The 25,991-nt window shown below is 40.9% G+C and overlaps 1 protein-coding gene across 2 annotated transcripts; it reads right to left on the minus strand.

Annotated features, from left to right (window-relative positions):
* Positions 1–1,369: 1,369 nt before the first annotated feature.
* Positions 1,370–19,853, minus strand: nt5c1aa (5'-nucleotidase, cytosolic IAa). 2 transcript variants are annotated; one of them, XM_062410607.1, is made up of 7 exons: positions 19,201–19,852; positions 16,378–16,422; positions 12,221–12,388; positions 12,007–12,136; positions 8,654–8,776; positions 4,156–4,340; positions 1,370–3,797 (listed from the first exon to the last, which is right to left on the minus strand). In XM_062410607.1, exons 1-7 carry the CDS (start codon positions 19,354–19,356, stop codon positions 3,441–3,443), a joined length of 1,164 nt encoding a protein of 387 aa, XP_062266591.1. In that variant the 5' UTR covers positions 19,357–19,852; the 3' UTR covers positions 1,370–3,440. The 2 variants fall into 2 exon arrangements, with proteins under 2 accessions (XP_062266591.1, XP_062266592.1); XM_062410608.1 differs by lacking the exon at positions 16,378–16,422 and having other exon boundaries at positions 19,201–19,853.
* Positions 19,854–25,991: the final 6,138 nt, after the last annotated feature.

A 25,991-nucleotide genomic window follows, 5' to 3' on the forward strand; every position in this document is an offset into this window, starting at 1 on the left:
CAGGGGAGGAGATGCGGAAAGAGATGTGACAAAAGGAAGGAGTAATAAGAAATTAGGATGGAGGGAAAGAAGGAAACATATACAGATATAATTGATCATTATTAAAGGTAACGGCAGTAAGCATGTAACTGTTGGATTAATGATGGTTTTCTTCACATTTTTCATCTTAAATGAATCAAATCAACAGGCACTGACAGAGGAGCGGCTGCAGCAGCAGGACATTTCTCAATCTAGTGCTGCCACCCCATGGTGGACTGAAGAAGTGCATGGCATTGAGTCTCCATGCATGCAAGAGTATTGTGTTAATTTTTCAAATTTTTTTAATGGTTTCTTTTGTTTGTCTGCTTGTGTGTTTGCGGCTGTGGCTCAGGAAGAAGTTTTAGCATTCATGGTGCTGAAGTGTCCTTGGGCAAGACACTGTCCAAATTGTTCCTGACAAGTGTGCTGGGAGTGTGTGATAGAGACAGTCCTGCAAATAGATGCACTGCATGGTTGTGTTTGCGAATAGGTGAATGGCAAAAACTGTACCTTTCATCAAAACTGGATATATCAATGCAGATCATTTACCTCTTCCATATGTATTACACTAATACATTCTGGCAGATTTCTGGCAGATTTTTTCTGATTATTTTATCAGGAAAAATCTGGCATGTTTGGGGACAGATGCAGATCGTTGCAGATCCAAAAGAAAATGCCAGATCTGTGGTAAGGTGATCGTTGGGCCTTGACTATAGAAGTCTTATCATAGTTATTGTGTTCATTCATTGTCCACATTGTTAATTTGCATTTTCTCATTGCATTGCCTTTGTTTAAGAATCTGTAGTCGTCTTCAACCTGCACTTAAAATGTGTAAACATTGCTTCTCCTGTGTTAATCTGCTCCTGATTATCCAAACTGTCCTGACTGATTAGTTCATCCCGCTGAACTTTCTTCCTCCGATAACTGAGCTCAACTAAACTGTAGGCCAAAAGACAAAAATCTTATTATGCCCAGGTTGTGATTGTGAAATGAAACATGTAATGTTCCTGAGCTCTGGGTTCCTCTGCAGCCTGATGGGATGTGATAATGTTTAATAATGACACACCAGGTGGAAGATCCGCAGCGTCTTGCCAGCAGTGACAGAGCGACTATAGCTGGAGTGACATTTACAAAAGGCCAGTGCCGCCTTTATTGTCAAAGGACAACGGATTTGTGATTTCCAGTCCAACATAGGTCACACTGCGACTGGAATGAGTTATTGATTACCAATTGGGTATTGATTGCCAGATGGAGTTAAAGTGTTTTTTCACACCATTGATCAGCACCTAAGCAGAGTTTGTACTAATCCTCAGCAAACAGGAGGGGGCAGTAGAATCATTAAGTCTTTAACGATAGCTTAGTGCACATTTAATGGATCATAACTCTTTAAATTTTTTCATGCAAGTAAAACCATGCCAAATGCCGCTGGACAGTTATGGGAAACTGTGTCTCAGGAGATACAGCGGGTCGTCCACCAGAGGGTCGGAGGTTCGAAACCTCAGCTCTTCCAAACAGTATGCTGAAGTGTCTTTGAGCAAGGCCCTGAATTCCCAGGTTGCCTCACCGATGGCTGTTAAGGTAGGGGAGAAGTTGATCCAGTGGGTAAGATGAGCCAGCCCCTGTATCTAGGTTACCATGAAAAAATGAATCATGTGACCACAAATTAAGGAAGTGTAGTCCAGCTTTGAGAGAGGGCTAAATATACCAATGCAGAAAAAAATAAAATAATGAATTCATATAGATGTATTGGACATTATTAAATATGAATTTACTTCAATCTAAGCTACAAAACAAGAATATGAACTTAACATAACTGTTGATCTCGGCTGCTCTGTGAAACAGTTTTGTTAAGTTGGTGTTTGTGGGGTAAAACAAGCCAGTGATGAGGGGGTAAATTGAACCAATGGTCAGTTATTGTTCTCTGCGTACACACACACATAAACACAAACACACACACACACACACAAACACACATAGACATGCATACATATACGTACACTAACTCCTTATTTGTCACTGTTACAAGTTCATGTGGATGTTCGATCACTGTTACAAGTGTTACAATGTTCATGCACAAACATGCTGTATGTACACAAAAGCACATGTACACATACATTATTTCTAACACACAAAGATCAAAGTTTAATCCTTCCCTAAAAACGTTTAAGCAACGTGTTGAACAACAGTATACAAATATATGGTTTTACTTTAAGTAAACATTTATCCCTTTGTTAAATTTATGGCAATATCAAAGTGGAAAATTATCTGATTTTGTGTCATTTTTTAATAGCGGCACCATTTACCAATAGAGGGCTCAGTTTACCCCATCACTTTAATGATTATACCCTCTTGCTTGAGTTATTTGTGCCAAAGGTTGATGGATCATTGTTCTGTAACGGCAAAATTTGACAACTAGTTTTAATTTCCATGGGTACACAACAATCTGAGGTATTCATAGTATCGGCCCCAGCTGAAATGTATGGCTTGCTATGTTTGTTTTGGACAAACACAATGGTAAATCATATCTCTATCTGCAGTAATATACATTAAAACAAGTCAATCTGAAATGAATTATACATGAACTGTGAGTTACTCTCATGGCCATCACACCTTATGGTGTCTCTGTGTTGTACTCATTGCTCGTTCACTGACAGAGTTGGGTCTGTGCTTTACCTAAAAAGCGAATCCATTCACTCTGTGTCCTCCAGCTGAAGAGGCTTCTTCTTCATGAATGCATGCGGCAGTGAGAGAAAGACATTCAGGTTGCCATGGCAATCAAGCACCATTGAAAATCCTGTTTAGACATATTCAGGGGTGCACATAAATGGAACATTAACGGAACATGCCTTCGTGGAACTGGGAGACAGCAGAAGGCCCCAGACAGTTTGTCTTTCTTCCATTATTAGACTAGCTTTTCAGCCATTTATCTATTTACCAAGTATTCCCTTGGGGGATGAGCTCCTTTTCATAGGTTTCGTTTTACGTCCATTGTTTGTTGTGATCCCAGCTGAATCAGATTTTGCGTTTCTGGTCATCACATGAACACAGCAGTCAGGAGCTTGTAGGGTTATAGTTCCACTTTAAAGTGTCGGCACCAAGCAACATCTCCTGCTGATCTCTCGAGAACCAGACCAAAAAAGTTAGGTGCAGCCCTGCATATGAATCAAGTTCACACAAAACACTTAAATATGTCACCTCGGGTACCAGACCTCTACTTGACCGCTACCTGGACTACGATTATACGCTAAAACAGCTTGCACAGTGATAAAAGACACTTAAAATAAAATTCCTACAATGTGGAAATGATACATTTCCACTTACAATAATACAGTCAAAGTTCATCTTTCCGACCTCTCAAGATGTCCTCCGCTCAATCCTTCTTCTCTTGTTCCATTTCCAGCGGAATCCTGAAGTCCTGCTATCTACTTCCCAACTCCTGGTTTCTGTTTGGCGTTGTGTTTCTGTGCAATACCGTAGGGCACGTGGGCAGCGACGGTGCCCATCTCTGCCGCTCCCTCCACGTGAAACATCTGATCGTCGAAGTAGATGTGAGGCCGGATCTTCTCCAGCATTGGGCCCTTCGGCGCTCCCGCCAGAAACAGAGCCTCATCGATCTCCAAGCCCCATGCCCGGAGCGTCTTCAGCGCCCGGATCCCGGAGCTGGCCGCGCTGCGAGCCGTCACCAGGAAGGTCCGGATGGGGCAGGACAAGCGTTGGCCTTTGGCGTAAAACTTTTTTTGGAGCTTCCCCAGTGCCTCCAGAAAGCCCTTCAGGGGACCCTGCCAGAGAGGAACAGTTTACGATGAGCACTGGTGAGATTGTGTGTTCTTTAGTGTTTCAGTATCTTGCATTTTGTGTATTTTCTGTCCTCTACTTTTATTTTAATGGAACACAGTGTGAATCGAATAATCAGATAATGAAATTAATTTGATATCATAAACATCTGCATAATCATTTACAGGTGATTAGAGCTGCAGGGCAGTTTATTGCTGCAAAGAAGAGTAGGGTTTTAAAACAAACTTCAGAGTGAAATGCAAACTGCACTATGCTTGTTCAGTCTGAGCTGATATAATAAATCCATTGTCACAGCGTATTAGCAACTATTCAAGGGAACAATGTCCAGTTAAAACTACACACATGTTCCAACAGCGTGTCCTCATTCTCCCTCTCGTGCTCGAAGAACTTGTCCAGCCCATGGGCCTTGAAGATGCGCTCTGACTCATCAGAGAAGAGGACGGCGTCACCGTCAAACGCCACCCTCAGCTGGGACTCCGATACCTCCGTCAGCTTATCTGGCATGAACATGGTGGCTGCCGCGATGCCTGAACACAGACACACACAGAGGTGACAACGGGTTATTAGAAACTTTGACTTTGTCTTCTTGTTTTACTTTCACATTCCCTCACTTTAGTTTACTCTACCTCCACCTAATGTGGTTTACTTAAAACTAAAGCCATAGATCAGGGGTGTCCAAACTACATAGAGGGGGGGGGGGGGGGGGGGCGGCGTTCTGAGGAACAGCTGCAATACAGTGGGCCATAGTCCATCACATCACATTTCATTTAGCTGACGCTTTTATCCAATAAGTGCATTCAAGGGTACAAACCCAGAACAAAAAGAATCAAGAAAGTATAATAACTTCAAAAAACTACAAAGTGTCATAATCAAGTGCCATTTAAGTGCTACTAAATTGTTGGTTTCCCCCCCAAATTTTATTTTTTATTTCATTTTTTTGGAGGCGGGCCAATTTAAATGCCAATTTCAATTTAAATCGATGTCGGGCCGCAGATGGCCCGTGGGCCGTAGTTTGGACACCCCTGCCATAGATACTTGATTACCTGCAGACATTCACATGTACATTGCTCTTTACTCTACTTAATTTCTCTTGACTAAATCAAACAGGACTGCCAGTGATTTATTTAAATTAATATAGTTATAGTTTTGATGTGTGGAAAATTATTTTCTTTATTCTAACTGTTATAACTAATGTGAATTCAAATTGTGGTTTGAAGTAGTTGGCCTGCTGGTCCAGCAGAGGGTGTTCTTGATATTCTCTCAGAGATGCTCTGTTCAGAAGAGCCTCACACACCTTTCAAACTACAGCTAATCTTATTTGCAGCAGTCATAGCAGCAAAGGAGAGTCCATACAACCCAAACATAACCATAACCATCTGACTTTATCTGAAAGTTACACCTCCTTCATGGTCGCCCTGCACTGCAGCAGCTGGGTACTTGGCCCTTAAGAAAGAATAGGGAGCAGCACAGAAGCACTGATCAGATAATCATGACAATGAAGTATCAAATATTTATTTTACAACTAGAATGTCCTTCATTGAGTACATACCTCTGCTCCAGCAGTCCACTTAAATTCAGTCAAGCTGCATCCTCTCAAAATGCCTGATCTTTTATAATAATATGCATAAATGATTCCTTGGGAAATCTGTGTAAATATCAAAAAAGTGCATATAAACATGTAAAGGAAAGTAAAAACCACTCCAAACTCTAATTCTCGCCCCATGGACACCTGTCTTGTTGTATTTGTTGAACCCTGGCAAAATAACAACAACAACCAGCCTTCCCTTTCACTCCACTTCCTTACAGTAACTGGAAAAAATCAGGGGAAGGTTTTCACTGACGTCGTTGCAGCTTTAGTGCTCTTAAAAAGAGGAACACTTGTAGAGGCCTTCAGCAGCGTACACAAAGTATTGACTCATGGCTTTATAACTAATTAGATAGACCTTTCAAGTAAAATGTCAAGGGCACTTCACTTTGTGTGTGTTTGTGTGTTTATGTGTGTGTGTGTGTGTGTGTGTGTGTGTGTGTGTGTGTGTGTGTGTGTGTGTGTGTACGTGTGTATGTGTGTGTGTGGGGGGGAGGGGTTGTTGATGGCTGCTTGCCTCCCAGTGTCTCTGTATGAGTGACATTAAGCTTATGACTCACATGAAGAGTGTCCTTGAAGTCACCTTGAGAGGTTTGTGGTCACGCTATGATTAGTTAGCGGCACAGTTTGTTTCCCCTTAGGCCACTGCACAGATTAGCAGATGTATTTTGTGTGTTGTGTTCTGCTTTTGCTGGACAGTGAAAATCTAGAACATATTGAATATGGCTCAGCAGACCAAGTCCAATCCTATTTTGACCCTCTGAGTCAGAGCTTTTGTTTCAGCATGGAGTTTCTAATTCTTCTTCATATCTGTGATTAATAGAATAAAAGTATAAAAACTTGAATAATAAGCTTTGTTTTTGAACAGGTCATTTCTGATAACATTATTTCCTCATATGAGGACATTTATTTTACCATATAACACAACAAAAACACCAACAAACAATACAATATATATGTATAATAAATATAAATATATGTCAATGCCTTAACATTGCAGTTCAAAAACATTGCTATTCATGGAACATGAAACCTGTTTGGAATGGGCTGGTAACTTGCCCTTTGTTAATGCTCTGTAGTCGGTGGTGCAGAGTGAAGTTAGACAACTTTCAGTTCATCCTACCTGGTTTACCTGCAATAAATGAAACTGAATCTATTTATTACCTTTCTGAGTTGGAGTGATTTACAGAACTGGTGTTCACAACTTTTCAAAGTAAAAGCTCTGTAATTCAAATCGATTTAAACCTTTGCAGCTACAAAAACTAAATGTTGTGAATTTACTTTGGAGACTGATTGCTAGAGAGGAAGTGATTCTATTCATGTTGGGAATTAATTATGATGTAAATCATCGTGCGTGGATCCCATGAATGTCTGTGCAAGTCTGATAATGGTGAATTTATCAAACACTTGGTTTGTCCCAGGTACAGATGGCTGCTAAGGTTTATCAGAGTACGTAGAAGAAGACATGCTTAACTCGGCCAATGGACTGATAGCACACTGACCCAACATGAAATGTGCTGCGCCGTACAAATATAAAACCATCTGAAGCATATCCATGTGTCTTCAAATAATCCCATAAATTCAGAGCGTCGGTCTGAGCAAATGGGATCGTTCTGCCTCCTGCTCTCCCTCTGAGTGTAGGACTTGATATCCTGTGTAGCATGCAGGAATCCATCAAGCAAATACAAAGAAGGGAAATAAATATGCTGATTTATGGTAATGTCACGATAGCTTGTCAGTCACTGGTACTTATTATGCAAACAGGAGAGGGATAATTCACAACCTATACCCCTAGCACATTGAGACACACTTAATGTGCGTCAGAGTGCGTACAAGAATTTTATCTTTATACTTATGTCTGTTTTATTTTATTATATTCATCAGAAATCTGATGACCTGCTCACGGCTTGCATTTTAAATCATTCTGCACACACAATAACAAGGACAACAGTAAAACTAGACATACTGGATGGATTAGAGCATGTACAGTATGTCAAGCTAATCGATGTCTCCATATTTGCATTAAAAGAGCTCCCCTCAGTCTATTGATGTGCAGATTCTGAGGATAAATCATTTTTGAAACCAACCCAGTTGGTACAGAAATTACGTCACGCGTGTCTAATATTTGGATGTATTAAACAAACAGGAGAACATTTAGCTCTGTTTTTTGTTTTTATAAAACCAGTTTGGTGCAGCTTATGTCTCACATCTTACAAATGTTATCTCTATTTATTCAATTTAAGTGAGCTTAATTAAAAAAGAAAAGAAGATCATAATTGAGAGAACGTATTGCCCTGCATATGAGTAAATCCTGATAAATCTAATAGCCGTCACTTGAAAGCCATTCTTAAAGGCCCCATATTTTACACATTTCTGGTATTTTATTTGAGGTATTGGTACCCCTAAGATGGTATATCAGTGGTTTAAACTTGAACAAACTGCTGCAATGTGTATTTCCATGTCCCCTCTTCTGCCTCTTTGTGGAGCTGCAACAGGCTCCGTACTGAGCACTGTGACACTGCATGTCATAAGAAATAAAGCTAACCGCTGGTTTCAAACAGTAACGTTCTTAGGAGGAATGTGCACGGACACATTCTCTTCCTTGCATCCCTCCACGCTGCAGTGTTTCTTCAGTGTGGTTTGTTGTGATTAGCTTGCGGTAGCTAACAAGCTTCTAGCTCAGTAACAAGTCGGCTTGGTGTTGGGTTCGGTGTGGAAGCGAGGTGGTGGGGTGGGGCTGAGGGACGAGTGCGAACCATAGCCTGTATATATGGTGCGAACCTATATGACTCTTATGGGGGAGGAAGTACAAAATTTGAAATATTTTCTAGAATGGACTGAGTGAAAAAGTCTGCACAGTGACTCTTTACATACTTTGATGTTCCCTACTGACCCCTTCAAGTCATTGCGGATAGTAAAAGCCCAGAAAATGTATGTTACACCTTGTATTGATAAAAGTGAGTGTGTTGTACTTTAACTTGTCATAGATAATCCTTCAGAGTAATGTATCTTCATTTGATAAATAGAACAGCACTCAGAGAGCAAAAACCTCACATACAATCCCTTTGTGAAACCACATTTAAAACATCTGTACAGGAACATCAATAATCATTTTCTCATGTCCCTCCCAGTCATCATATCATGGTTAAAACCAGAATAAGAGATGACATTTCTAACCGTGACAATACTGTAAATTGCCATCTTTCATTCCAAAGCTAACAATTACATGAGCCATATGTGTGCGTGTGCGCTCACCTTCAGCCAGTGCCTCCCGGACCTTGTCGGCGTCAGCGGACAGGTAGAGGTTGGTTTGCCAGGCCTTCAGGTAGCCGATAGGACTGCTTCCCCCCGTCATACAAAACCTCTCGATGAACAAGTCTGAGGAAGGAGAAAACAAACAACAGCAGGTTCATCACTCAGTTTTAAGTGTCAGTATTTTCTCTGCGCCACAGATCCATTACAGTGTTTATTAAGCTGATGTTAAGATCTTCATTTTCTACTGGAGACTGACGCTTTGGAGCTGTTGGGAGTTTGTGATACGTAGGTTCAGGAGTCTCGGGAGGTGAAGTGGAGGGGTCAACGGAGTCCAGACAGGGTGACAGGATAAACTTACAAGCACGGAGAAAGTGGACCAGAGGGGGGGAAGGGGAGGGACGGGCTGTACAAATGAGGGGCAGGAGGAATTAAGACTGGTGGGAAAGTGTCTGTTTGCATTTTGGCAGAGGGGAGGCTCCCTCTCTTAATTCAGTCCGAAGCAGAGACGCGAAGTGACGATCAACGGATCATGTAGACCGTTTCAGTTCTCTTTAAACGAGCTGTTATATATGAGGGGACCAGCGAGATCGGGGGGGCTGTTGTAAAGGGAACAGAAGTATTAAGTTTATTCTATAAATAATTATTATAGCGAAAGAGAAGGTCAGTGGTTCGGACATTTATTTTCTCATCATTAACTAAAAGAAACTACAAGGCCATGGCATTCATTCAAAGTAACCTTTGAATTTTTGAACATTCAAGTTTCAAACTTAAACATTCATTCAAAATGTAGATAAGAAACCTCGCTAAGATTTAATTCATTCTAAAAAGATAGTGTTGATCTTAAATTTACAAGCAGATGAGGGAAGTCATTATAAAGAATGATGAAAATCGAAAACCGAGATATCCTGACTTTGACTCCTCAAGACAGATGAATCCTACACTTCCCCCGAAGCAACCTGTAGTGTCTTTTCATTTGACCGTCTGTCATACCTGATGAACACGTAGTCTGTGTAATTTTGACTTCCTCCTCTTTTGGTTGCTTCTCACCATGCACTTCATCTTTCCCTATGTTATCCCTCCATCATTCAAAGAACCATTCGATTTCCCAAACAGTTTATTGTGTAGTGAAGCCCTCGTAGGGTCTTAACCCCTACATGGCTCTGTACTGTACACTTCATCAGTTCAAGTCCCCCCTGCGTCCTCTGCCTCTAACATGGGTGCTGAAGCGTGGGAGTCACTCAATGGAAAATGTCCTCACCCTTGATGTTTTCACATCATTTATGTTTAGCATTATTTATTTGCTTGCTTTAAAGATCTGAGGCAGGGAGCAGGAACTCAGCAGGACTGTGACGCCGCCGCTGTCTCGTCCACATACATGAAGCGTCATCGCTCAGTTTAATACTTTCCTCTGCCGGCAGCCAGGGGTCAGATGTTATGAATACTGATGCTTATTTGAGGTCATGTCGTGGCTGCACTTCTAATTTCCACCGGGAACGATAATGTCTTAACATGAAGTCTCAATTTACTTCACATGGCGAACATTACAGGACCTATCAGTCATCCTCGCCCTCGGGTCCTGTGATCATATACATGCTAAAGAGATGTATCGAGTTTCTGGCGTCACCTATGTTTGTCATTCAGGCCTATGTGCGAACTGCAGAGTTTTACTGAGTCATCCAAATGCAAGAAGGGAAACTTTACACTCCATCCTGCTGCTGTTATAAATAGCCAGTGGGACTAGATGCTAAATATTTCGATGTGTATTTTACATCGCACTTTTGAATATGAAAAGGAAATGTCGATATTTCAGTCTCAATCCCTACTTATAGTTATGTCTCCAGCGACAGTCAAAGACTGAATGATCTGGTGACCCATCAAGCTCTACTCCCCGTGACATGAGAGGAACCATGTTTTCCTTTAGCTCTGCAGTAAAGAAGCAGAGGTCAGGGGACTGTTTGAATGCTTCGGGGCCCCTCATGCAGAGAGCCACCAGTGAGATCTAACGACGAAGCAGATGGAAGGCCGTGCGTTGTTTTGTTGACTCCGCTCCGACCTGTTTTGTTTCGGGGCCCCTTGGATTATTCCAGCCTCCCGGAGGACGTACTCTCTTAGCTCATCCCGGCCCGTGGCTCTGAGGAACAGGAAGCGGTCTGTGAAGGAAGATGTCGCCACTGCACAGGGTCTGAGATTTTCCTGGGAAGGATTCTACAGGCAGCTGTTGATCCACTTGTTTGTTTGTCCCTCAGCTGAGCTCACGTCAGGATCCTTGGATTATCTCATTACGTCTTTTATTGTTTTCTCTCCTTAATGTTTCATCAGGAAAAGGACTCAATAAAAACACACAAAAAAGGAGGTAGCGACATTTAGTAAAAGCCCCGAAATAATTAATTTCATGGTTTGGGCTTAGACACCAGTGGGAAACCTTGTACTAACTGAAAGTATAATTACATAACGTTTCGGTTCCCATGACCAAAGTCAGACTCTGAATTATAATTCATCCAGATACAGACCTGGGATCTGATCTATAACCGCTGTGTAGGCACAAAAACTGGGTCTGAAAGCTGGTGTACCGCTTCTCATGCAAAGTTTGGGATCTATGAAAACTAACTGTATGGGAGAATATGAACATAAACACTTAGACCAGCAGTGTTATGTGTGCAACTGATACAGAACAACCTTCATTTGAAAAGACATAAAGAAGTCAACTTATGTATATTATGCCAAGCGATTCATAGATTATATTGAGCTGAATTACGGAGCTTTTATTTTGAAAAGCTGAGACTTGGGTCTAAAGATTATGTCAAATGCTTAACAGACATCTCAAATAGCCAACATGTCATGTGTGAACAAGTTAAGTAAATCATTCAAACTTTACAGGTAAGCCACACACGCAAACAGTAAGGAAGCTAATTCAGTTGCACTTTATGAAAAACACTGACTTTAAAATCTTCACTGCAGATAAACCAGGTGGGATGAACCCACAGCTTTCTAACTTCACTCTGCACCATAAAATGTTTATAAAAAAGATCTGAACAAAGTGTCAGTATATTTCAGAACAGTGATTTTGTGCCTAATTTGTGTGATGGAGCGATAATGAGCTTGTCAGGCTCATGCGTACTATGTGTGCTGGTGCTTGAAAGTTGATATGTCATGAACCAAGCAATGGTCATTGCTCCATGACAGAAGGTTATTTAAAGGCCCTTTTACTGTCTGCCACATTGTATCTCATGACGAGGCCCCTGACTGTCGCCAAATTCATAAACTTGTCTTATTGCCATGTTGTCTAACTCTGAAAGTGATCGTTGGAACAAGGCCCCTTTTCTTTGCACTGGGAAACCGCAGCTCAGACTTACTGTGATGGTTGATTGTGTTGATGAGTCGAATTCCTACATGTGCGTGGTTGTATGTCACCAAAACAATGTCGAACAGTTCTTCACTTTCTGGGTACAGCTCCCGCAGACGAGCGTTGACTGTCTCCAGAGCCTGTCAGAAGACAAAAGTCGAAAACTCCGTCTTGGTCTGCACTGTTCGGGTTTGTGTCTGTTGGTGTGTTGGTGTGACTCTTACTTTGACAAATGGGAAGGCAGGCCCAGGGGCGAAGGGTTCGTTCTCGTGCTCGATCTGGTATCTCAGATACTCCTCCACTCCTTTCTGCTCAAACACCTTCTGCTCACGCTCAGTCCGAAACATGACACGAGAGGAGACAGCAATAGTCACCGCGTTCTCTGGCTTCGGCTGCAGGGGACAAACAGACGTGGTAGAGTGTGTTGAGGACAGAAAATAAGGCAAGCTGAGCGAGCCACTGAAATGATGACTGGGAAACACGTTGGGGAGGATGAGTAAAAGATGATGACTCTACATTTAACCTCTGGTGAACCTCAAAGGAAACCCTGCTTTGGGTTTCCTTTGACAGTTTCATCCCCCAGGCCATACGACTTTTAAACTCCTCTTAACTGCAATAACTCCACCAAAGCAGCACCGTGGCATATTTGCATATTTGCACTATTGCACAAATTGCACTGTTGTTGTTTTATTTTATTTCTCTCTTCATCTGTAAATATATATATTTATATATATATTTATTTTTTATTTTCTATTTTAAATGTTGATATTTTATTTTATACCATTTCTATTTTTTGGGGTTGTAATTACTTGAGCATTGCTGGAAGATACCCTGTGACTCAAGCATTTCATTGCTAGCGACTGCTTAATGTTATTGTTGTGCATTTGACAATAAAAATCTTGAATCTTGAATCCTGCAATGAATACTTTAAACATTTCCTTTTAACAACTGATAAGAAAACTATTCAGCAATGTGACCAGTTTCATTCACTACACCTGAGGACTTAACTTCTTTTAAACTCTCGGAGGGACTGTGTGACAATTATTTGCGAGGAGGAAGGCTTGTTGATGACTTGACCATGTTTCAGAACTGCTTTTAATAATAATAATAATAATAATCCCAATTACTTATAGGTAAAAATAACCTCCCACCAATATTTTAGAATAACATGATAGTATTGATTGTTAAATTACTTAAAATATTACTGAAATAATAATAATACACAAAATATTGATACAGCATTAATCAAAGAATCATTATTATACATAGACAATTTTGAAAACTATAAAAAATGTATAGATATTAGACAGAAAATAATTTAAGATGATTTGTCCAATTTTAGAACTCTTAAAACTTATATTATATTTTTTTTTTCATACAATGTGTGCTACCTACGTAAAAAATATAGATCAAATAAACAACTGTCTGTAATTTATGGGAAGAAAACGATGCATCTAATATCCCAAATATTTCACCCTCTGTTTGCCTATGAGCAGCAAGCACTACCATAAAGTCTTATTTTATACATATGCTTTGCTTTACGTTTACATTTAGTCATGTAAACAAAGCTATGTGTCCAAGTAACCAGGGGATTGAAATTGTGTTGGCTGGCCTGATCATACGAGGAATTATTTAATCTCTAAACAAAAAAGCGTGAGAAGAGAATATCCTCATCATTACTCCACACACCCTCTGTGAACAGTTGATGATGGTGCCGTTGGCTTGTGATGTGCTCATGTTTCCTGAAGTGTGTGTTTACGCTTCAGTGCTTGAGTTTGGGGGCGGGAGGGCAGCATTCCTACGGGGGCACCCGGCACTGGAGCCCACAGCGGGCAACGGAAATCAGCTGATGGGCTTCAACTCATTTAAAGCAGAGAAATGTGCACGTAAAATTGTGTCTGTGTGTGTGTTTGATGGTTGTACAAGTTCACATAACTTTGCCAACGTGTGTGAATGCATGCATGTAATATTGGTGAACTTATCTTTTGTTCTGCACTCTAATAAATGTAATAATAGAGATTGTATTGATAATTATTAATTATCATTATTAATACTTTTTATAACTTTAAATGTCAAATTTTAATGGATTACCTGAAGTGCATGAAAATAATTCTCAAAATAAAACACACACACACATACACTTGTGTGAGTTCCCATTTGGGGCAGAGATTTGTGTATTAAGACACATGAATGTTGTGTCCATGCCTTGACGGCTGTGTGCTGGTAATTGGGCCACAGGCCGACGGGCTCACTGAGCCATAGTCCCTGTATTTAGCCCAATTCCATCACAACTATGCTGCATGCTGATATGCCACCTACTTACCTGTTACACACACACACACACACACACACACACACACACACACAAACATGCTCACACAGGTTGCCTTGTCAGGATTCATCCTGATCCTCATCAGATGGTAAAATAATTCAACTGAACAGATTGTCACAGCAAAATTCGTTATACAAAGAGGTCTACCTATTAATAAGCATATCCTCATTGATTTAAATAAGGTTAACATAATAATGCACCATCCTGTAGTTCATCAGCCCTACAACCTACATCCTACAGAACTGATCTGACTAATCAACAACTGTCTGACAATGTTCCATCAAATCTGAAACCTGATTGCATTAGGTTTACCTATTGTACCTAATAAACTGATTTGTGCATATAAACACGTGTGTGTGTGTGTGAAAAGGTTTGTGTTTGCACCACACACACAGAAGCATGTAGCTTTACTTTGTCACCAGAGGAAGAGTTTCTCCCCAGGCTGCAAGTAAAGGTTGTCTTGTTCAGGACAGAACTAAGTCAACACACAGGAATATGTAACACTAATTGCAAAATAATAACTTGAGTTCTGCCTATTGCTCATTTCATGACAATATTTACTTATTAAATATATTTATTTTTTAACTGAAATTCAAATGCATTTTTGCTCTACATACATCCATATAAGTATACATAAAAATCATATTATACTATTATTATAGTATTATGCCTGTTCAAACCTGTTTGTAATAGGCTGTTCTCTTGTCCTGTGTCAATGCTCTGGAGATACTTCAGAATTATTCCTTGTCACTTGTGATTCTTCCTCAAACAGTTTCTACAATATACTGACACTTTTTATTGTTTGTGTGATGGCTTTGTGTTCAGAGCTTTTTATAAACATGGTGCACAGTGAAGTTAGAAAACTTTGTGTTCTTCCTGCCTGGTCACTGTTTTTCATTAAAACAAACTAAATTGTATTTTTTGTTCATATGCGTGGTTTATATATATTAGTTGGAATCACTTAATCAACTGGAGTTATATTTTCCTGCATTGCATGTCAGCTATTTCAGATATATGTTCAGCAATCAACACCATCTTCAGACTTTCAAGTCCACAACTTTTCTAAAGAAAAGCTCTGTAATTCGGTTCAATATAAAGCACTGCAGTAACAAAACATACCAAGTGCTTTTACTGCAAAGAGAAATTGCCAAACAGGAAGTGATTCGGTGGATGTTGTTGCCATGGCTCTTTGTCTGTGTGTGAATCTCTGATATAGTGAAATAGAAATAATCACACTATCAAAATGATCTGGCAGCGGTTTGACCTAGTTATGGACCACTGTTTTACATTATCCCAGGAAGAAGACATTATGAACTCAGTCTGCAGACTGAAGGCACACTGCCCTGCCCCCACTGACTGCTACCGAATGCTTACTGTCTGTTACTAACGTATTACATGTCACACCAGAACCGGCACTGCACATTCTCTGGCAATTAGCAACACACAAGTCAAAGATGAAGCCAATGAAATGAGCGGTTCACAAGACATGCATTCCATATACAGACAGACATTTGTGGCGTCAGTAGGTAGACATATTTTTAACATGTCTTTAGGATTATCTGTCTTCATGTTGGTGCTCATTTATTGGTGAACCAAAGACAACTTTTCCACTTTGGTTGTCAAAACTCATCATTTCTTTCAAACAAATGTGAAATTTAAAAAATACTCAAATATCGTTGTAGTGTGTATTTATGTTTTGGATTTAGGCTCACATGCACATAAAGACATATTTTATTTCATCCTGGTGCAGCGCATGCAATCAGTCTCAAAATCTAAATATGGCAGCAGCATGAGATCGAATAGGTTAGTGGTGATTGGGACACAGGGAGTCGATTCATCGGCTCAGTGACTGTCCATTGGGCGATAAATCAACATGACGGCACATGTGAAGAACCATCAGGTCAGGCTGCGGGTTAGTAGAGTGGGTGGATGCGTGACCATGCAGGAGCGGTGGGGGAGGTTAAGAAAAAGGTGAAAGGGCGACGGTGATGGTCGCTCAGTTGCCACGGACACAACCAGTGACCACACGTGATGATGGAGCATACTTACGAAGAACACGCCTCCCTCCACCTTCCGGGTTCGTCTCCCTGTCACCTTAGCAGAATGACAGTTGGGGTTTTTATTCATCAGAAAGAATTCCCCACAGCTTTACATTTCCCCTATACGGGATCATTTGTGGCCTGTTATTGTCTTTGCAACTTCTGACACCTACATGTCAACACATTCTTTAGAAGCTATTAAAAGCTGTAGAGGTGCGACACAGTCTGAACAGATATAGTTTTTAAAGGGCTCCGTTTACAGCAGAAAAATACAGACTCTTTGGTTCTGCTTCATCCATTCGGGTCAGTTTACTCCATGAATAACATCTCACACACTTTGGGCTTGATCCATACTTCTCTGCTGTAATCTGATACTGGTAATGTTAACGGTCTGTCCTCTCTCAATGAGCCTCATCTCCACTGGGAGCGCAAATGGTGGGGTTGATATTTATAGCTAGGTAAAAGGTTGAAGCTTTAGAAGATATGGCAACGACGGAGTGTGAAGGAACTCGCTGCCAGTAACAACAATGTTAATGTCCCGGTTTCCCTGGAATCTATCTACTATGAGCTTAAACTGAAATTATAACGCTGGTAAATATCAATTTTCTCCCCCAAATACACAAAACACAACTAAATGATTGCTCAGTTAATTTAGTTTTATTATATATATATATATATATATATATATATATATATATATAAATATATATGTATAATATTATATAAACTATATATATGATATATAGTTTTATTCTGTTTGTCTTTCCACTGAAATGAAATGGGCTAAATGAAGAAAAATATAATAAGAGATTTCAAGAATAACTTTGTAATAATATAAGAATAAAGTTGTATTATAAAAGAAAGTTGTCATTTTGGAGAATAAAGTTGTAATTTAATAAGAAAAAGTCAAATATAACAACAAAAACAACTCCACATTCGTTATTTTAATGCAGGTGACAGACTGATCTTATGATATTTCTCCACGGAGCCTAAATTACAACCTTATTCTCATGATATTGCGTCTTGTTTCTTGACATTTTAAATATGAATTTATTTTTCTCTCAAACTGGCCCTAATACTCCATTGTACTGAAATGACACCTGTGGTTGGCAAATTTGATCAGCTCTACTTAGGGTAACAATGATTCACTCTTCAGTTCCTGGTCGGCCTGCCTTACACCAGTTCTCCTCAGTTCCAGGAACACCTGCTTATTGTGGCCAGCCACATCCTCAGCCTCCCCTCTACCAATCCTCCCCCTCTTTACTGAAAACCACCTTTGTTCCTTATTGATCTTTCACATTTATCCCCATGGGGGAGGCAGTTTTTCATGACAGGGCATTCATCCATGGAAATGTATGATTATGGAAAGGAGGAGAATGCGGACTCTTTTTTTTTTTTTGAGAAAGCAAATAGTCAATCAAATATTTAATATTCAAATAAATTTAAGATAAATAAAAGAGCGCTCTCAATACTGTAAACATCTTCAACCTGTTTTATGTTTACAACCAGGAATCATATGTGAATACGTTACACTAAGAAAAATAAGGAATTATGATGCCACAGCTGGATCCTGCTCAGTTACAACCGTCATATAAACATCTCATTAGAATAAAATCCCTGTAATCTGTCAGGTCCATTAACTCTGATGAATAATCATTTGCTCCACACTAATGCTGTTATATGTCTTTAAATAAAGCAATCTTAACCCAGAGATGTATCTGTGCTCTCCATTAGACCCATATTTCCATTATAATATTGTAAAGCAGTAGATCAGGGTGGTATGACTGCCACACGGTATCATGGACATGTCTGAAAATACATCAGCGTGGTTACTCTAATCCTCCAGCAACAGAGATTACTCTGCTTTTATCCACGTTTAGCACTCAGACCTTGCTCTCAGTTCGCCCTCCTCATCAGTCTTCTCCTTACTCTTCGCTGTTTTCCTCTTATATCTCCCTCTTTTTTCTCTTGTGCATTACATTTTAAATTTTCTCTCTCATAGATCTCTGTCAGGCTTAGCACCACTCCCCCCCCCCCCTCCCAACACCCTGGAAAATGAGACTGTGCCCTGTGCAGTATGTTGACATCCTGGGCTGCTATAAACAGCAGTGAGCTCTGCCAGTCAGTGAGTCTGGTTCTCTCAATCGTCACATCAGATGAACGATAACCTTTCACAGGCTGGAGTTGAGTTTCTCAGCAGGAAAGTTGCTTCCGAGAAGTTTGAATGATCAAAATGTTCACTTCACAGAACAACACCTAGTCTGTTTAAAATATACATACATCTGTTTATCCCCAATACTTTTTTAATTAATAGTTTCTATATTTTGTATGTATTTAAAATGTTTATATTTATTATACAATTATTCATTTTAACTTATATCATAGGTTGTGTCTTCTAAAACCACTGAAATGAATAGTATTAAGAACAAACTAGTGTGTAATCATCCAGCCAAACTCCAGTGGAAATAAAACACTTAGGATCGTGAAAACACATTTTTTGCTCTGCTCTCAAACGTCAATCCATTTTTTAAACACAGAGAGGGGTATCGCAGAAGTGCGGCTCCAAACCGGACGACTCAGTCTCACCTTGCCTGACCGCAACCCTCCCTCCCATTGGCCCCCTAGTTATAAGCTACGCTTAGAGCTGCACGTGGACAATGTAAACATCTGAATGAGGAGGATGAGCAGGGGCAGGGGAGAGAGGGAGGAACTAACCCTAACCCTCACTTGTCGTCAGGTAATTGTTTCAACAAGAGGCCCTCGCTCTCGGATGAGTTGGAACTTTCACACTAACTATGACATATGAACACAGAAAACCATCAGTGACACTCACTGGTTTTGGCTTGGTGCTGAGGCCCAAGTTATCCTGGTCAAACACTTCCTTCTCCTTCCATGATCCTCTGCTGTCCCCGTTGGAAGAGGGGGCAACCCTGAGCTCCTTGACCTGTCCGCTCATCACCTGCACCGGGTCCAGACTCATCTTCATCATAGAGAATCTTCTCTATGGCGTCTTCTCGTGCTCCCAAAGGTGCAAGCTGCAAATAGTCCTGGCTGCTGATGGAGACAAACTTGTCCTCTCAGGCAAAAGTAAAAGCAAGATGGGACCAAGGTGTCCTTCTGCAGTCTCCAGCATTCATGGAGAAACTCCTGATAGTCTCAGTGCAGTTTGCTGAGCTTGCACCTGCACTGAAGGCAGCTTTAGTGTGGAGCGTGTTCAGCTTCCTGTTCACTCTCTGTCCTTTTCCTCAGGAGGATTATTGCTCTCTGCATCCAGTACCAGAGCACATGAAAGACACCCACTCATTCACAACCATGATCCTACATACACACACACACACACAATCACACACACACACACACACACACACTTCTCTGTTATCCACACACTCCCACTGTCACATATACACTCAACCCTTCGTCAGTCTGCAGCAATCCATCTGCTGCTATCTCTGTCTCTCTCTGTCTCTCTCCCTCTCCCTCCATTCCTCTTGGTCCCGTTCAATCACTCGCTCAGCCTCGTCCAATCCCCCTCCTGCCTCTGACCAATCCCAGCCCTACTTCCTTATTCAGCGTGACCCAGCCCCCACTTACTGCTGTCCTCTGTTGACGGTGCATTTGCCGAAGAGGCTCATGGGACAACCAGGAACACACTTACCAACAAATAACCACCATGAACAGCAATTTAATTGAAAGGCATTTACCAGGTACTGGTACTGTTGTAAAAATTATGACAAAATTATGAATATTTCAACTCAAAGTGGCAAAATTTCTCATATCTGGGATATTTGACAACAAGTCATTTGTCTTCTATGACACAATATAAGCAAAGGGAACACAAATTATTAAGTTTAAAACTGTTAGGCTGTTAAAGCTAAGAGTGAGTGGGATTGAGCGGGGGAGGCGGTGCTGGGAGGGGGGGAGTTAAATTGGCCTAAGGTCTCAGATAATGGATGTAACCTTCACTTCAAACCAAGGTTGTACAGCGTGTTAAACACGGGGCCATTAGTGTCCTGTCCATGTGACTTCACATGTTTTACCCAGAGAAAAAATCCCACATGCTTAGTAGCTGCAGGGCCGATGTGAGGACAAAGCTAGGGAAGAGAGAACATGGAGCCGATCCTCCATGTTCACTTCACCTCACTGCCTCACGTGGTTAAGGTTCAATAACACATTGTTCTCGATGTGTTGGTTTTTATTGCTCGGCGACACAGCTGATCTATGGAGCACCAGTTTGAAAAAAAAGAGAGGAACAGGAAATGAACAAATCAAATGATAAATCAAATGATAAATCAAATGCCGCTTCTAAAGAGCGATTGCGTCATGGAGGGGCAACTTGACAAAGGCTCCTTCTAATGTGGTTTTCCTTGAAGTCAATGTGGGTTTTTGTAGTTACAGTGTGTGATTGGTATGGTAATAATATAACTCACATGTTAGATCAACCTTTCCTCAAAATCAAAACATTAAGTTTGTGGCACATGGGGATGCTTATTACAAGTGACTAAATAGAAGAGGGAGAAGCATTAATGTCTCCACAATTAAATGTATTTGTTACATCAAATATTTCCAAAAATCACCTTACGTAGTAGTATTAGTGTGATGTTTGTGGTAGTAGTAGTACATGTGGTGGTAACCATGGTGATAGTAGCACTATTAGTAACAGGAGGTGGTGAATATGCAAATGTCAGCATTTTTTCACCAGCACATAATTAGAGATTTTCTCTGTGCTGCATTTTGTTTTTAGTCACTAAAAGGTTGTGAGGAAAACGGGGCATTTGTATCAGTAGTGAGTTTACCCGAGCTTGCAGCCCCATCCCGTGGCCGCTCTGCAAACTGCACCTCCTCACCGTGACCCCTTTTGCTGCAGTGTGATTCACTGTTTCTCTGCTTCTCAGCGTGTGCATATTTGATTGTTTGGTTTTCCACTGAGTTGAAGCCTGATACATGCAGCCTCAGAATAGATTCATATTGATCCATTATGAGTGGATGGAGGGGTGGGCAATGGAAACATACAAAAAGCAGGTTTAGTCAATGGTGCCATATTGTAAAAAGTCAGATTCCATGTTTGTTTGTTTTTTATTTTAAAGCACGTCTGAGTGTTTTAGAAATAGAACAAAATAATCAAACCGTTAAATCGATGCAGAAAAGCACTTAGCATCCAGACACTGAGTCTTAGCATGATCTGCCAGGACTTGTGTTAACTTTGTGATGTCACTGGGAAACAGTCGCCGCCCTCGGCCCTACAACACCATGCAACCGTGCAGGGTTTGGTTTCTGCAGATGTTTAGCTGAAATCCTAGTCAGGAAGGGCTCAGGAGGAAGAGCGGGTCGTCCGCTATAAGGTAGGTGGTTCGATTCCTGCTTCCTCCAGTCCTCGGGAAGATACTGAACCCAAAGTTTCCCCTGAAAGTAGTGCTGAGTGTGTTCATGTTCCACTCCTATAAGTGCTGCATACAGGAGTGCTGTATGATTATGTATTTGATTGGGGCAATGCGATCTGTGCTGTAAAGCACTTTGAATTGTTTATAGGACTGGACAAGCTATAAATAGGTACAATTACTTTACCATGTGAGTATTTTTCCAGCCTCTCCATCAATCTTTCCCCTTTCTTTCTACTGATTATTGGATCATGTTTGTCTTACTGTTTAAGTTTCCTCTTTTCTGATTCACTTTAGCTGAGGACCAGCTATTATTATGGCTGCATGGGGGCTGACTGTGGACTTATTCATTTACAGGAATCAAGAGAAAAAAGGATGAACTGCCTCCTGGCTTTGTGTCCGTAGCTGCTTCTGTGATGAAGCATATCTCACACGTGCAGTCTTCCACTCTTGCTGTCCTAGCGGTGTCCAATGTGTCCCCTTCACCCACCTCCCCGATGTTCATGCTGATCTCAGGCCACTTACGGTCCTCAGAGCCCAGTCTGGAACGCCGAGGACGGGGACAAGTTGTTCTCTGAAGCTGAGCTGGAGGCAGAGGTATCCCTGATGACGCCAGATGATCCAGAGGTTTGTTACTGAACAAGGCCCCAGGGCTATATGGTTCCACACCAGATGCAGGCGCAGCATTTTGCACGTTTCATGCGAAGTAAATGGTTGTGTTGATTCCTGTAGTCAAGGCTTATTCTGCATGAGTCATTGTGTTTAACAATTTCTCTGTCCAGCTGAGTGAATGAGTGTCCGGAGAATACCAGACGAATAATTCATTTCCGCAGTCATTAAATACGACTGCAAAGTGTGTGGGTGTATGAAAATGTGTCCTAACGTAGGTGTGCAAGCGTATTGTGTGTGTTTATGTCCTCCCCTGTCTTTTAGCCTCAGGGTGGTTACCATGAGAACAGCGTGAGCGGTGACGTCACTGCAGCAGTGTGACGTCATTGCTAGATAGTGACTCATGCTCTTAGCTCTTGAAAAAGCGCAAAAGGTTGAAGAGGAAGCTTGTTGTGCGTGTGTGTGTGTGTTTGTGTGTGTGTGTGCGTGCAAGCGTGTGTGTTAAAAAATACCGGAGGACACACAATGCACTTTCTCTTGACATTTATGTGTTTTATTCTATGTAACAAAAATAATTACATTGTCTTTGTTCTAGACGCCTACGGTAACAATATTGAAAATGAAAAGAAAACAAACGCAAAAATCATCCGACCAATATACATTTACATCAACGTCATAGAGAAAATGTTGAATGATGAAAGTCTATTGCACAACTGAGCACAAATGGTCCCCTGTCAAAAAAAAGGTACAATATCCGCGTTCATGTTAACGTCAAACAGCTCAGAGCGTCTGTCCTGATTTCTCTGAGGACTGATGAGCTGCATCATGTGTGATCAATGCAGACACACAACATGTCTAACTCCACCTTTTACAACCACAGCAACAACACACTTCAGCTTTCTAACGCAACACAATCCCATCTTTTGGCACATTACATCTGCCAAGGCAATGTTGTTGATTTGGATTGTACATGAAAAAACAGATGTGAAGCAAAAACTCTTTTTGTGACTTGGATTGGAAAGTCAAAGCTGATGAAGAAGGAGGAGAAGGGAGATCAAAACATTGTGAAGCCAATCTGTTCTAATCTAAGCTGATTCGCAGCACATCGCCAGAAGTCAGTACATTTAAACTCTGAACTTTTGAAAGAAAGATTTATTTAGTTCTAAATGCTGTATAAAACAGTTGTCTACATGATGGTCTTCATTTTATTATTTCACTTTTAAATATGTGAAGTGCCAAAGGATGGGAGTTAAAGATAGAGGAAAACTTGATGTACGTGTAGTAGAAAACATTTTCCACTTTTTTAATTTGTTACGAGAAAGCTAAGAGGGTGAGACTGCACACAGCCTGATTAACCCTTGTGCATCCTTTTACCAAACTAATCCCAGTTTTTATGATTCAGCTCCCATATGATATATTATAACGGCAAATATTTTGTCAAATCATCCTAAGTAGTGTCATCAGATCCAGTTGCGCTCAGCTCATATAGACATGCTATCACAAACACACGGAGATGTTGGAGACAAGAAAACCTGCTCAGGACCTCATCTTTACATCCTCACTATATTCATACTCGTGCTGCTCTCAACTGTTACTTAAGTACAATTACTTTAAAAAGGCAAGGCCTTGCAGAAGAGGTAAGCACACCGAATCAGAAACATCTGTTAGTTGCAAATACATACTAAATTTTGACCATGTGGACCCCGGTAATTTCGATTCTATAATTGGCAGAAGGATCAACAAATTTGATTGGATAATTTTTCCTGAGGGTGACTGTCTTGTGTCCACATAGACACAAATGTATTTACAAAATATAACATGATTCAAAAAAGTGAAAAGAAAGAAACATCTCTGAAAGGACGCACAAGGGTTAAGTTGATCATATCATACAATGTTGCTAGTCTTGATCTTCAGACATGTTCATCACATGTAAACAAAGGACGGCTGTATAATAGTTCAAATGACATTCAATCTCTGCCTGTCAACTCTGACGTCTGCCTGTGACGGTTACTTGTTAAAACTGCTACAGCAACAAAACATCGAGAGCCATATGTGTACCAGCAGACCACAAAAGCAAGTGTAGGTGTGAGTAATAATAATACTTCAGTGTGAGGGTTCTCACCCAAATCTTTACAAAGTTCAACCAGACTGAGGCATCTCTTGTCACACAAATGATACAAATACAAAACACATTTGAGCACTCACAAAAGTGTCTTACACACACACACTGAGCTTTCAGAAGCACTCACAGTTAGTCAGAGTCACTCTGTCACTGTCTCTCAAGTGCGCGCGCACACACACACACACGCACACACACACACACACACACACATACACACACAGTAGTCGTCATATGAAATTAGGTCTAATCTAGTGGTACATTTACATCTTATATTACTTTATATTCATAAATACGATTACAGTTGTATTACAATGTACATGTAGTTTTATCGTTACATTATCGAACAAAGGGGCCTACTTCTGTAGCTTTAGGAAGCGGGGACTCTCATTGGCTGAGTGAGGAGGAGGAGATAAATCTGATTGACTGCCAGGAAAGAAGTCAAATGCTTGATGAGACAGCTAACGCTCCCACAAAAGAACCCCACAATGGTCTGTGGCCAGTAAGGGCTTCAGTTTAACCACACGTGCACTGAGGCAACCGGCTGCGTCATGGACCTACCTGTGTTACTGGAGGATTCCAGTAGAGGGCACAACACAGAACTCAGATTAGACTAAAGATTGTCCAGGGCTTCATTCTGTAATCAGACTGATCATCCCGCCACCTCTGGATTTGGGTTAACATAAACAAGGGACGTTTCGTAGGACCAGTCATTTGTTCTAAAATTATGTGGGACAATATTTTATATATGAAGTTAAATCTTGTGTCAATTTGTTCCCCTGCGTTTCTCAGGCTGATCCACTTGACTACATAGAGGTCAATGTACTTAAGTTCTCATCTTTCCTCACAGGCACAAACAGGTGACCACACACACAAACACACATGCACAACAAGCTTCCTCTTCAACCTTTTGCTCTTTTTCAAATTGATTTTAGATCTGAGCTGAGTTAAGCAAAGTTCCTCTCCCTTCACCTATTATCAAAGCGCTTCCTCTCTGACATTTAAAGAGGAGGAAGACAAAAGGGGGAAGAGCAGGGCTGTGCGAGAGGAAGAGGAGAGACGGTTATTTCAGCTTTTCATGGAGGCAGCTTTGGCCTTTCTGAGAAATAGTGTTTCTGTCATAGGGCCAGTGATTACAGTCCCTATGAGCGCCCCTCTCCACACTGTTGTAGCTGTTGTAATTGCTGGTCTTATCAAGTCAACACCATATCTTATTTTACTCTGTGTGTTTTACCTATTTCTTGTTCTACTCCCGACACCATCTCTAGAGTTAGTGTCAGGTCTGAAAATCAAACTTACTTTAAAAGGACAACACATCCTCCAGGTACGATTTAGCTCAATATGAAACTTTTGATACATGTAGAGATATCTAAGGAATCAAACCTTAATCATGGATTGTGGTGGTGGTGGTGGAGCAGCCGGTTGCAGCTGGCAGGGGCAGGAAGTGACGTATTTATTCCACTGTGGTGATCAAGGGATCATATCTACAGCAGCCCGGCTCCGTTATCATACTTATCACCC

This window comes from Platichthys flesus, chromosome 17 (assembly GCF_949316205.1).
Source record: "Platichthys flesus chromosome 17, fPlaFle2.1, whole genome shotgun sequence".
Lineage (NCBI taxonomy): Eukaryota > Metazoa > Chordata > Actinopteri > Pleuronectiformes > Pleuronectidae > Platichthys > Platichthys flesus.